The sequence below is a fragment of the Nicotiana tabacum genome, chromosome 4, assembly GCF_000715075.1.
Source record: "Nicotiana tabacum cultivar K326 chromosome 4, ASM71507v2, whole genome shotgun sequence".
Taxonomy (NCBI): domain Eukaryota; kingdom Viridiplantae; phylum Streptophyta; class Magnoliopsida; order Solanales; family Solanaceae; genus Nicotiana; species Nicotiana tabacum.
In genome coordinates, this window is record NC_134083.1 from 38,703,348 (window position 1) to 38,717,661 (window position 14,314).

General features: G+C 38.1%; 1 protein-coding gene across 3 annotated transcripts; it reads right to left on the reverse strand.

The window, feature by feature from the left end:
* Window positions 1-6,904: 6,904 nt before the first annotated feature.
* Window positions 6,905-11,445, reverse strand: LOC107803295 (putative pentatricopeptide repeat-containing protein At1g64310). Of its 3 annotated transcripts, XM_075251719.1 has the most exons (3): window positions 9,043-11,445; window positions 8,404-8,443; window positions 6,905-7,262 (listed from the first exon to the last, which is right to left on the reverse strand). In XM_075251719.1, the coding sequence occupies exon 1, from the start codon at window positions 11,092-11,094 to the stop codon at window positions 9,424-9,426; it is 1,671 nt and encodes a 556-aa protein (XP_075107820.1). In that variant the 5' UTR covers window positions 11,095-11,445; the 3' UTR covers window positions 6,905-7,262; window positions 8,404-8,443; window positions 9,043-9,423. The 3 variants fall into 3 exon arrangements, with proteins under 3 accessions (XP_075107820.1, XP_016482470.1, XP_016482469.1); XM_016626984.2 differs by lacking the exon at window positions 8,404-8,443; XM_016626983.2 differs by having other exon boundaries at window positions 6,905-8,443.
* Between the last annotated feature and the right edge of the window lie 2,869 nt (window positions 11,446-14,314).

Here is a 14,314-nt window from a genome sequence, read left to right on the forward strand (position 1 = left end):
TGGTTTTCCGCATTGTCGGCCGGTAATATCAATATACGACATTCATGTCTATGGAAAGTATGATATCAAGCTGTTGATAGCCGTTGCAGTAGATGCTAATGGACAAATATTTCCTCTAGCTTTTGCTATTTGTGCCAATAAAAGCCAAGAGACGTGGACGTTGTTTTTGAACCATTTAAAAGAGCACATTGTCAAATAGCATTCGGACATTTGTCTAATATCTGATCGGCATGGTGGTATCTTAAGTTCTGTATAGAACTTGCCTGCATGGCAAGAACCTTATGCCTACCACCGTTACTATGTGAGGCACTTTAAGGCCAATTTCCAGAAGACACATCCCAACAAGGATCTGCATGATTTGATGTGGATGACAGCTATAGACCACCAAGAGCATAAATTCCGGAGGCACATGGAATCTATCAGGCAGGAAAACGAGAGAGCGTATCATTGGTTGATGCGACATGAGCTTCACAAGTGGACTTTGCATGCGGATGGTGGAAGAAGATGGGGAATTCTAACTACAAACGTGTCAGAGTCTTTCAACGGGTTATTGAAGTCGGCAAGAGGATTGCCTGTCACTGCCATGGTGCGGATGTCATTTAAGCAGATGGCGGAGAGGTTTGTTGAAAGGGCTGCAGCTGAAACGTCATTGATGGAAAGGGGTGTTGAATTTATGCCACTGTCGATAAAGAAATTTGAGAAATGCAGGCGTCGAGCACATTGGCATTCATTTTTGCAGTATGATCATAATAGAAATATTTTTGAAATTCGCACCGCTATCCATCAAAATCGGGGGAATAATGTACATACCATAAATGAATCTAGAAGGTTAGGCTCTTGTGGGAAATGGTCCATCTACCACATGTCGTGCTCATATGCCATCAGGTGCTTTCAACATACAGGTTTAGGGCCAACCACCTACGTTGATAAACAATATAGTGTTGCTGCTTACTTAAACACCTATAGTGAGCAGTTGCAGCCAATGGGTGCTGAGCATTATTGGCTGCCGGAACCATTTAAAATGGTGTGAAACAAGGACTATTTGCGTCGAATACAGGTGCAGAAGAGAACGCATATACGGAACCAAATAGATGTTAGCGATACCGTTTATGTGCGCAAATGTGGTATATGATCGCAAACAGGACACAACTGTCGAAAATGTCCTTCGGCTGGTTTGGGTGGCGGTGGTAATCAAGCTCGTGGTGGGTGTTCTTCTAATGTGCCAAACTATCAATGAGTTTATGTTGTAATAAGTAGCTGTTTTGTTTATGTTGCAAGATGTATCAAATAAAATTATGTTTCCATTGTTGTTAAATCTTATTGATATTTAACATTTTCCAGTTGAGTAAATTAATGCATTTCTCCCTCCCGTTCATGTAATCAAAAATAGTATTGGATTAAAAAACGGAAAAATATGTGAATATATTTGATAAATATAGTCGATAAATATAGTTCAAAAATAGTTGAGTTAAAGGTAGATTTTTGATAAATATGTGAATACATATAACGCGGTTAAATACTACGTTATGTGAATATATATAGCGCGGTTAAATACTACGTTATGTGAATATATATAGCGCGGTTAAATACTACGTTATGTGTATTGTCTTGTCGAACTGATAAGCTGCCCATCTAAGAAAAAGCTATTTTATATCCGAAAGAATCTTTAACACGCAAAGCATAGTGCGGTTAAATACTATGTTATGTGAATATATATAGCGCGGTTAAATACTATGTTATGTGTGTTGCCTTACCTATAAATAACGGGCGCATTCTAGTTATTTTCTGTGCTTAACAATAACCAATAGCAAAACTTTCCATAAAAGCAAGTTTTTTTTACGCTTTAACAAATGTCTGAACGCCTTTATGTACCAAAGTACCAGTGCGGCAAAAAATGTATGATGAATGACTGTTGGGATGGTGGTGAAGTTGGACGCCGCTACTGGATGTGTGTGAATAAGTTTTATAGGGTTCCCGACAAACCTTTTTGCAATTTTGAGGTATGGATTGATGAACCCTGTAAGCAAGAATGCTACAAACGATCTTTGCAGTATCTTCATGATTTGACCTTAAAACAGTGTGAATATGAAAAAGAATATAAACGAGAAATTGTGGAGTTGAAGGAGAAACTGAAAGAGGCAGAATTAGAAAAAAATAAGATGGAAGAGAAATTTAAGTGGTTGGAGCAGAGAATAATGGGCGGCAGTGACTAAACAATGACATGTATGTGTTGAGTGTACTACTTTATCTTTATGTTTCCCGTGTCATGTATTTTTATTAGTTGTACTGAATTTAAATTATGTTAAGTTGCTATGTTTGTGTTTGTGTTGTAGTATTTAATATAAAGAAGGAACGGAGAAATAAAAACATAATGCGCATATTATGTAAACATAAAAAAATGTTGTTATTATTTACATAAAATACAAAAAAAAATCAATGTATCCCACAGCCTGTACGCTTCAATGCAGCCGCTGGCCTGAGGTGCATCCCATCCCGCCCGGCTACGCTATCAGGATCATCCTCATCCCAGTGCCTCTTTATAGCAGGATGCACTGCAGCATGATCATCAGTGGTGCTGGCAGGATTGGTAGAAGGGGTCGTCGGTCCAGTAGAAACCTACAGAAGAATAAGTCAGCTCAGTATAGGAAAGTATATATTAAGTCACAATAATTTAAATTGACTTATCGTCGGGCTCCTGAATATAATCATCCGTTGCAGCCATGTCAGCATCGCACAAATAGGCCTCCCTGACGGGCGGGAATGAAACTTTAATAAGAAAATTAATAAAGTTATGGAAAATAAATGAGAAATGAAAAAATAAATTTAAATTTAATACTAATACAAACATACCTGCGCCTGTGATAATGAGCCATAACTCAGCCGGCGCCTACTATCCAAATCTCGGGTCGGTCGATCCTCAGCAGCGGTCGATGAGCCTGGGAAGTATGCTTCCCAATCCTCTCCGGTAAGGATGTATGACGGCATGCTGCTGGGATACTCGTCCGGCTCATGTAGGTCACCCAGCAGATCGGCATCAACATCATCAACAGGAGACAATATGCCCCCTTGCTGGGGAGCATCTCCTCGCCGGCCACCACGAGCCACAACCCCGTGCGGCAGCCCTGCCTCGTGGGGCACCCCCACCTCGAGGGGCAGCCCTGCCTCGTGGGGAACCCCCACCTCGAGGGGCACCCCTACCTCGTGGGGCACCCCTACCTCGTGCGACACCCCTACCTCGCTGGTACTGCTCTGGCGCCACATAAGCAGGGCCATGTCCCAAGCGCTTATCCTCTCTAGCTCGCTGCAGTGTCCGGGTAGCTACCTCTGCAACCTGCCAGCCGTAATCGTGCAAAGCGGCCGCTCCCTCGTTGACATGCTGCTGCATCAGCAGTCCCATCTGGTTGACTATATGTAGGCCAATAGCCTGCACAACATATAAAATATAAACTACAGAATACTAAGTTACAGTTATATAATTAATAATAACAGAAAACATACCAAGGCCTTGTGCCGCCCGACGTATGGAACGTACCGACCGCCAGCTTGATGAATGGGATTCCCGACAAAAAGTCGGGTAACGCGGCGGTACCAGGGCATATAGAGCTGAATAGTCTCCATGTGGATCTGTGAAGGTGGTGGTTGGGGGGGGGGGAGGGAATCAGGTCAGCTCGCTGGTCCCAAGTTCGTCCGCCCTGGAACGATCATCCCGCTGATAATGTGTGGCCTCCCATGTAGGCCCCCTCGGTATATACTGCGGATGGCCAAACTGGCGAAGTACCTGCTCCGTGGCATGATACTCCACAATATCGAGGCACATCAGCGGAACGAAAGTGCTCCAAATCAGTCAGTCGACCGAGCAATAATCGGGCAGGCCACCTATCAAGTCGTCGCTGTATGGCATCCAGATGAACTATCAAATAACAACAGAAAACGTGAGTATGCGCAACACATGTGAAGCTATACCAAGTAAGTTTACGTACACATTTACCTGTGCGCCCTCCAACATATCTTACACATCCCTGCAAAGGGGGAGATTATGCTGAGCCTCATAATCTCGTACATATCCATACCGGAGAACCCACCTCCTAGCTAGAGGGAGAAATGAAGGTGGTACATCCGGAGGTAATGGTGGTAGAGGTGGCTGCAACTGCAGAAACCGCTTCCAGGCCCAAACCTAACATACAAAGTTGACGTAAAGTTTAAGATAATTTTTGACTATATAGAATTGGAAGGAATGAACAGAGTATTCGAATATGTTGTCACCTGTAGAAGCGGCAAAAATCCACATACGTCATGCTGGGTGCCCATGCTCGTCCAACATCGATGCCTGTACAAGTAGGCGAGAACAGCAGCCCCCCAGTTGTACTGGGGTAAATCATCTAGCAGTTGAAGATGATGAAGAAATCGCAAGCTGACTAGGTTCCCCGAAGTGTTCGGGAACAAGAACCCCCCAAACAGAAGGAGCAGCAACCTCGTATACAGGTAAATATGCAGATCATCTTTCTCGCCGGTGATGTCGGGGTGCAATATCTCCAAATGCTGTCGAATAGCTGTCAAACTCATGCGACTGGACCCTGAGTGTGCAGTCTCATCCTGTGACCTAAAACCAGTGAGCTGCTGCAGCATGTCCAAATACTGCCCACGCGTCATCTCTCTCATGGCCTAAGGCAGTGCAACGGGCAGTCCATTAACATACATCCCATATAAAACCTCCACGTCCTGCAGCGTAATGGTGGCATCGCCCATAGGTAGGTGGAAAATGTGCATCTCCGGTCGCCACCGCTCTATCAGGGCCGTGATCAAAGACCAGTCGAGCTACAGCCGCCCGATCTCCAAAATCCTGTAGAAGCCCGTATCCTACAGGCGTTGGACTACACGGGGATGGAGATCTCTGTCCTTCATAAAATCCCACGTGTCGTCCACTCTCTTAGCGTGGAGAGTCTGGGCCAGTAACTCTCCCTCCCATACGTAGGCGGACCTATGATCGCCCTATAACACTAATAGCTCATCGGAGACAGGTCCGGGATGCATAGGCGGCACTTCCATGTCGTTTACTGTAAATTAAATAACATTAATTGTATGTTTGATCTGTATATTAAATAATTATACACTATTTAATTGGACAGAGTATATACCTATGGGTTCCATGCTCGATATTTGAGGCCCAGTATTACCAAGCTATCCTGAATTCATATGTGTGTCAATTTTAATATTTTCATAATTTTGTATGTTTGTTTTGTAAATTAAATAATTAATTTTTATCATATTTAATTGGACAGAGTATATACATATGGGTTCCAGGCTCGATATTTGAGACCCAGTAATACTTATGATTTCTCAAATTTTACATATTGTTTTAGAACACTAATATCTTAGTTCGAATAAAAATAACATACTAGTTTAATCGCAAAAAAAAATACAAAACAACATGGAAACACATTGAAAACAACTAATATGCATTATTATACAAGTTTCGACATAAACTAAATCGGAATACCTTGATTTATGTTTTTCGGAAAGTCGATGAATTGAAAATTTGAGCCCGAAACGAGGAAACCACAACAATAGAAGACTTTGCTAGGATGTGGGACCCATAATCTTATCTTTTTGTGTGCCGGGTGGGGTCCACTGCAATCTTTTTAGAAGGAAATTTTGTGGGGGGGGGGGGGTTGGTGGTGGTGGTGTGGTTCGAATATGGGGAAGAAGGAGGGGGACCATTTATTTATCTATGTATAGCGCGGTATATAACTGCGCTATACATATATAGCGCGGTTATATACCGCGCTATGCATAGCTGTCTTATCAGCCCTGTATAGCGCGGTTTATAGCGCGATTTAAAAGAGCGTTATATATATATAGCGCTCTTTTAAAGAGCGCTATACTTTAACGGCCAAAACTCCATTAAAGTATAGCGCTCTTTAAAAGAGCGCTATATATAAAAATGTCACTCTTTTTTTAAACACACATTTCTGTCACACTTGTCCAAAAGAACCACAAATGAGTTTTGGACTCTTCAATAGATACATGGTCTATGAACTAGGCTCTCCAGCTGATCATTTCCTTTTTCATGGACTTTCACAAAGCCTCCTAGGTTACCACTTACCAACTCCTAAACTGAGTTATAAAAACACACCTGCATAGTCTCTCTAGCCTAAGAGCCTCAAGCTTACTTTCAAGGATATAGGATGTCAAGACTCTAGCACCGAGAGTTCTCAACTCTAGAGAAAAAAGAATATTACTGTTCTCAACAATCATGCAAACCTTTCCAGACTATTTTGGTTCATCATTCAATTTCATAATGAACAAATTAGAAATTAATGACATTAAACATTAACTTTCAGAAAATGGAAATAAAAACGAATATGACATTGAGGAAAATCCACAAATGTCCCTAGTGATAGTTAAACTAGTGACCTGATTTCAGCCTAACCATTTAATTTGAGACACACTGTTCCTATTGCCTTAGAAACTAAACATGAAGAACAACTATATCAACAAGCTCGATAGTAAATGTGAGAAAGCTTTGGTTTTATGATATCAATGTATCACAAGCATATTGACAAATTAATGCATCTATATGGAGCTACATCAGAGGAGTGACAAATATTCCACAATCGAAATCAGATTCTTGCATACATACGTTTTATGCAATGCCAAGTTTCCTCCCACATCAGCAAACTCTTTCCAACAGCAAGAGAACGTTTAGGTTATGGCACAACAGAAGAATCTATCCTTGGTAGATTTAGTTAAGACGGCACTTAACGAAAGAATTAATTCTCCCAATAGAGGATCATTTCAAAGAAATGTCATTTACAGTGATTGAAGTATAAGATAATCATCTCACCCTTAAAAGAAGAACTACTTGTGTACTTCAGAAGTTGACACGAAAACAAAGCAGTTAAAAGGGTAACTTAGCAACTATAACCATTTAGCTAAGTAGTTACAGAAGTAATAAGAGCAGACTGAGTGACAGAAATAAATTTTCAACTTTACACAATTTGTTGAAATAGGCCATTTTCCTTGGGCCATCCCATACTTCTGTAGCATTAACACTTCTAATCTGACCTCAAAGATCTATAATTAAATACTAAATGTATGCATCTTGATAATTCTTATTCACTCGTTCTTGCTGACGATGGTCATCAGAGGTCCTTCCACAGTACAATGCATGAGTAGTGCCTTCCAGGGTTCAAGGAAGTGACTATTACAACTTAAAGAGGATCTCACTGTAAATCTCATAACACACAACATAGGTACCAGCTCTGCAGCAGAATAATTACAATATCAAGTATTAGCTTTTGCTTTGATGCTTTGAGTTGCCATAATCTCATATAGATAATTTTGGGTCCTTGAAAAGCAACAACTTTGATACACACAAATAACAACTGAACAAATAGAAGCCACCAAATATCCTGTTTTATGGAAGAGAGCTGTTTCCAACCTGTGATGCCTTTTCACTTGAAGTAGCAAATTTTTCAGGTACCTGAATTTGTGATCCAGGATTGCTTAAATTATCAAGGCTCTCCCATAAAACAGACGAAAAGCATCTTAATGTTGCAACTAAAAAAGTTGATCAGTAAGTGTCAGTGGCACTGGGAGAATAGAATCTGAGAGACCTGCTTTGTATCAGTTTTTAACACATTCACAAGTGTTTTCATTTTAGTAGAGTCCAGAAACCTCATATGAATTTTTGTTTCTGCAATATTCTAATACCAATCAGTAAGAAACCTAAAATGACATCTAAGGTAGTACGGACTGAGCAGCTGGTCATAATAAAATGACAGCCTACCGAACTATATCAGAAGTTTGCGCCCATATAGTATACTAACATACTTGGACTCCTTTAGTAAGTATACCACATTGAAGGAAAATGCATGTTTAGTACTTCCGTCTTAAGAATTTTCCAAAAACGTTCAACTATTATAAATAAAGTTTAGCAAGATTTAACTCACAGCCAGAGGAAAGACAAGAAATTGTGCAACAAAAGATATGAATGATTGCATTTGAGAATGGAATGGCATTAAACTCACACCAAAAGACTCGTCGAAACTATTTATGCATGCATATATTGTTCAACTTTTATAGCAATAGAATCTAGTGGGAGCAGCTAGTTTCAGATTGAGGTAAGTTGATGATATAATTGATAGAATCTAATAGGAAGAAGAGTGATGAGAAACTAATCCTGAATACGATCCCTGACATTTCTATTCCTAGCTATTCCACGTCATGTTCTTAACTTAAATGTCACTCCTTAACATGCCCTTTGTCCTCTAGAAAATTCAGAAGCTGCCACAATTTATCATATCACATTTACAAATAACACCCTGCCCATCATTCGGAGTCTTTGAAGCTTGCAAACACAACTTTGCTACCTTTGATAGGGGACTGTAAAACACATGATACCTGAGGCCAGGAGAACGACAGCCTGCAGGCAATGTACTTCCTGCACCATGTAAGAGACATTTTTGGATGACTTGCATTAATGATCTAAAAGATGTCAATATCAACAGATACGCGCATACTTCTTTAAAATTTGATTATCTACAGCAATATAAAACGTGCTCAATAGAGTCATCTTCATGGTGCATTACACTTGTCGGGCTATTAGCAAGATGATTATTCTCTTAAACGCATACTAAGATGGAAAACTTCCTTCAGATTACAGAAGCTAAAATTTAATCTACACTCCAAATGATCATGATTTAGTGAGACATTATCGACAGCCTGTACGAGTTACCCATGGAAATGCCATATTATGGAGAGAGGTTACCAGGCTCCCAAAAGAAAACAAAGAACGAAAGAAAAGAGTTCTGGTTCCCTCTATTTTACCTAAACATTCCAGTTCTGCATTCTACCCATTAGACTTTCTGTGTCCCTGACGAGAATTTCACAGATTAGTTTGTGTAAATTTTACATGATGAAATGAATACCATTTCTAACCATACATAAGCTAATCAAAGTGGCCACCAGTTTGACGATCATAGAACAGAACCAAAAGAAGAAAAGCTCTTTGTCATCCATTCACCAAGGAGCAATACGTACCTGATCAATATAGTACAGGGCAACAAAGATTGTTAGCAGCTCCTTGTGTGTTTTAGCTGTATATACGTTTCATTTATCATGTCTTAACCATCTGTTTGAAACATGTGTTTAACATGATCACAACTGTTTGTAGCCAAAGATAATTCATGGTAAAACTTGGAAGTAACAGAAGTGAGGAGATGAACCTTCCATAACTTGTTAAAATCATTTAAGTAATGGGTCAAACTCATCTTCTTTTGACATTTGTTTTGGAATTACACGATAGAATTTCCTTTCGTGATGAGAAAGTTAGATTGATCCTACCTTCGTCATAGCTTCTGATCCTAAATTCAACAAAGTGAACTCATGAAATATGTAGCAAAGACACCTCAAGAATTCCTTTCACGGAAATGGTTTTGTGCTAGTAATCCAGCTTTTTCCCGGATGTTTCAACTCTTTCGATTCTAGATCAACTCTCAACTTATTTACCAAATCCCACCTCCCATCACTGGCATACATATTTGCAAGCATAATTTTGTAACGACTATTTTCTAGCTTATTACCAAAAAGATGAGAAGCTACAATATCTGCCAACTCATAATTTCTATGAGCATCACAGCATGACAATAGTGCCCCCCAAATGCCAGAGTCAACTGGTTCTTGCAGAGACTGGACAATTAGTTCATAAGCTTCTCTCAATTGTCCTTCCATTCCAAGAAGCTTTACCATGTAAATATAATGTTCGGTGTTAGCTGGGATGCCAAATTGATCTTTCATTCTTCTGAAATATTTTCGACCATCATTGACAAGACCAGCATGGCAACATGCACATAATAGTGCGGAAAAAGTAGCTTCATCTGGTTTGTGCCCTTCCACCAGTGCCTTCTCAAATATCTGAAAGGCCTGAGATGCAAGTCCATATAAACCAAGACTTGAAATAATTGAATTGATTGAAACAATATTCTTGAAAGTCATAGTCTTATAAACTTGATATCCCAATTCCAAGAATCCACATTTTGAGTACATGTCAACTAGTGCAGAGGAGACCATAACCTCCATGTGATATCCATGTCGAAAAGCATATCCATGTATCTCACTGCCTGGCTGCACAGTTGCCAATTGAGAACAAGCAGTCAGTACAGTGGCTATCAGCGGTGGATCAGCCTTCCTACCTTTCATATTCATTTCTCTGAAGAAATCCAAGGCCTTGACACTATTCCCACACAGCGAAGTACCGCTTATTATCGCAGACCATGTAACTAAATCAGGTTCTACACGACACTCAAAAACTCTAAAAGCTAAACCCATACATTTACATCTAGAATACATACTAACAAGGAGACTGGTTATATGAGAATTTGACTCTACACCAAGTTTTAGACAAAATGCATGGATTGATTCACCTATTTCCAGCACACTAGGATCATATATAGCCTTAATCAAGCCAACCATTGTGTACTCATCAGGCCTCAACCCCATTTTCTGCATTCTACTAAACAATTCTAGCCCCTTCTCCAACTCTCCAAGACACCCATAACCTGATATCATCGAATTCCATAAGACCAAATCAGGATCAGTTATTCCAGAAAACACCTTGCTTGCATCAGCTATACAGCCTAATCTTGAATAAGCACTTACCAGTTGGCTACTACATATGAAGTCCCAGTGCAACCCAGAGAGAAAAATCGCTCCATGTAAAACTCTCAAGCTGTGCACATCAAAATTTTCAGAGCTGGCTCGAACAACGCATGCAAAAGTGAAGTTATCAGGCTTTATTTCGGAATAAAGCATGTCCTTAAACAAAAAAAATGCATCTGTAAACTTGTGGGCGCTAGCATAAGCTCGAATTAAGGAATTCCAGAGGTAAATACTTCGTTGGGGAGTTTTATCAAACAGGTTGCGAGCTGAGATGATGTCGTCGTTTATAGCATAGAACCTAAGAACTCTTGTAGCGTAAAATGGGTCGCGTGAGAGATGAGTCCTGATTACGAAAGCGTGAAGCTCTTTGGTTCTTGAGATGGTAAGCTTCAGCTTTGAGAGTTGAGAAAGAAGGGAATGGAAAGGGATGAACATCAGCTGATTACGAACAACAGAGAGGCCGATAATTTTTCGTTTCTATTTTCTTCAACGATATTTTAAATCATGTAAATAAAACGGTTGCTCTATTAAAAAAGTAGCTCCGAAAACAAGTAGCAGAAGGAGACTCCAAAATGAAAAAAGATTTATAACTTTGATCCTTCAAATATAACTAAAAAATAAACCCCGTGTTTGCGGAAGTTTTCTTCAAATCTTGTAAAAAGAATTTCAAATCTTTCACTTACGTCAAGAGAAATAGGGAATATTAAATTAACATTCAGTAGTAAATTTTAAAACGAGATACATGCATATACTAACTTCTTTGGGTTGACTAATGGGTATTAGCTTTAGAACTAGGAGAATTGGTAGAATATCCATATATTTCAAATACTATATGGTTAAAAGGTCATTTGGTAAGATGTATTAGTATAAAATAATATATGTATTAGCTTTTGTATTATTAATCACTTGTTTTGTAGTGTTTTTCAGCTTATGTATAAGTTATACACCCTATTTGATATTATCACATGTATAACTAATACATAGTAAACCATGATGTCAGTAATACAATAGTTTTTAATACATAGATAATCATGTATACGCCCATATGCAATGCATGTTATTTAATACACAAAATAAATAGTGGATAAGAAATAATCACAATATAAATAATCTCAACATTATTAATACACCATATTCAGTACTATTCTTATACACCCTACCAAACGACCCCTTATATAATTGTTAGTACGTTGTAGCATGTACAGGGAGAGTAGGGACTATTTTGAACGAATCACCAAATTTAAGTACAATTTTGGAGTTCTCATTGATTTTTTCCTTTAAATATAAACGGATTTCACTATGTTATAATGAATGTGTACCATTTTTCAGAAAAAATGATGAATTAATAGTGTTTCACTATATCAAGTCAAGAACCTTAAATAAGACCCTCAAATTCAGAACACGATTTTGGATATTTTCTCCGAGGGAGACTCAGGAGTGTTCGTCGGTCGGTACGGTACAGTATTTAGATATTTCGGTTCGGTATTTTCGGTATTCAATTTCTTAAAATACAATACCAATACCGTACCTAATTAAATTCGGTATGATTCGGTTTTTCTCATTTCGGTTTCGGTTTAGTAACTTCAGTTTATTCGGTTTGAATACTAATTAGTGCATATAGTCATAGACTGTAATATTCTAAATTAAAGTACTCAAAAGTACAAAACTAAAAATATTTGTTGACAAAATTTTTGTCCAAAACTAGGAAATATCAACCCAGAGAGAGAAAACTGTACATAAAAGAATAAATTTGATTATTAGAAATGTCTTGTTACTTGATTAGAGTTAATTGATGAACTTAGAGAATAAAGGAAAGTAAAATTTTAGATTTTTATATTTATGTTATAATTAATAATATGTGTATTGTGTAATATAATATATATTTCGGTACGGTATCGATATTTTATTTTAAAATACCAAATCCCATATCTAATACCAATATTTTTTAAAACTTAAACCAAATACCATATCGAATACCAAAATATCGAATACCAAATACCAAAATTTTCGATTTCGGTACGGTAATTCGGTATTTACCAAATTATGTTAGACTCTCCTAATTTTCACTTGTCACTTACTGTATTACTTTGCCCCTCTGACTTTCTCAAACACAATCCAGCATCATAATTTTCGAATTGTCACATTGACCCATCATTGTACTGTTAACGATTTGTTTTATAATAAGTAAATTATCAGAAATAGAATTAGTTACACACATTTTTCCCAGAAAAAATATTGACCATGCTCTGATTAAAATAGGAAAACCACTAAACTTAGCAGAGAAATTTTGTGCAGGAAGCTCCATTCACATGACTTACAACAATATGATGCACGAATCTATTGAACATCAAAGGTAATTTTTCCAAGTGAAACTGAAGACATGCTTCAAAAATACAACTCATACACATATGCTTAAATCTAAAAGCAAAGTTATTTTTGGACATCGTTTTCAAAAAAAGAATTCAATCACACTATTTCCATAAACTAGATTTTCCAAAAATCTAAAACTTGCTTTTTTCAAACAAAACATCACTAAAGAAACTCCCCCGCATGTATTTCAGGCTTCACCCAGTCTATAAGATGAGGGAAAAGGTATATATTTGGTGTAACTTGTAGCATGCTCAGATGCTATGCGCAAATCTCTATTCACAAAATACGCAAAGTTCTATTAGTATATTCAAGCCTCCCCTAATACAATTTCTTTAGTAAGAGCAGATGAGTCAATTGTACAATGCTAACTAAACTGAGTAACCCGAATGGAGCAAGACCAGGATATAGTTGTGCATGTATGTACTTGTTAATAAAAGTGCGAGGAAAGTTTAACATTTCAGTATCTGCTGATAGGCAACATGTTGAAGAGAGCTTTGGACTAAGGCGTGCATCAACCATGTTCAACTTTGACTTAATGATTGACGCAACTTTAACCGCATCACAAGCCACAGCAATTCAGTTCAGTCAAAGAGAATTTAGTAATTTGCCAAAACATAAAACTAAAAAAAACAGAACAGTATCGGAATATTATTGGGGTTGGGAAAACGTTTTTAGCTCTGAGAAGGGAAACAAAGAAACATAAAGAAAAATAGGAATGAAAATGAAGAGAAAAAAAAAGGGAAAAGGATGGACGCGTCACGCGTGTCATCATTCTAATAAGGCTTCAAATATAAGTTTTTTTTAAAAAATGTTTACTGTTCAAGCACTTAGTTTTATTCCCTCAAGCGCATGTCATGTGTCATTTTAGGGGGATAACTATTCCACTATTTTGTAATTTGGGTGTAAAAGGATGCACACAAATAAAAAGCGTAAAAGAAATTTTCATACAAGTTGGAGAGCATAGAAATTCTCATCTTCATCAGTATCAGATTCAAAGTCGTCTCTTCCATATATATCTGTGGTTTTGGCCTTTGATCCAAATCTTCCTCTCTCTGCATACACAAGTAGTTAAACGGGGATCAGGTCTGGTAACATATATAGAAAATCAAATGATGTTAAAGATGAACTAGAGCTGACCTCTTCTGGAACTTCTGTTGTGAAAGGTGTCATTTGAAATGGAACACTAGGCACATAGGTAATTGTGAGAGTTGCTCCAGCAACATATTACCAACGATTCATGTCAAATGTAACATGTTAATATCTAGCCAAGGAAAAAGATATAAAC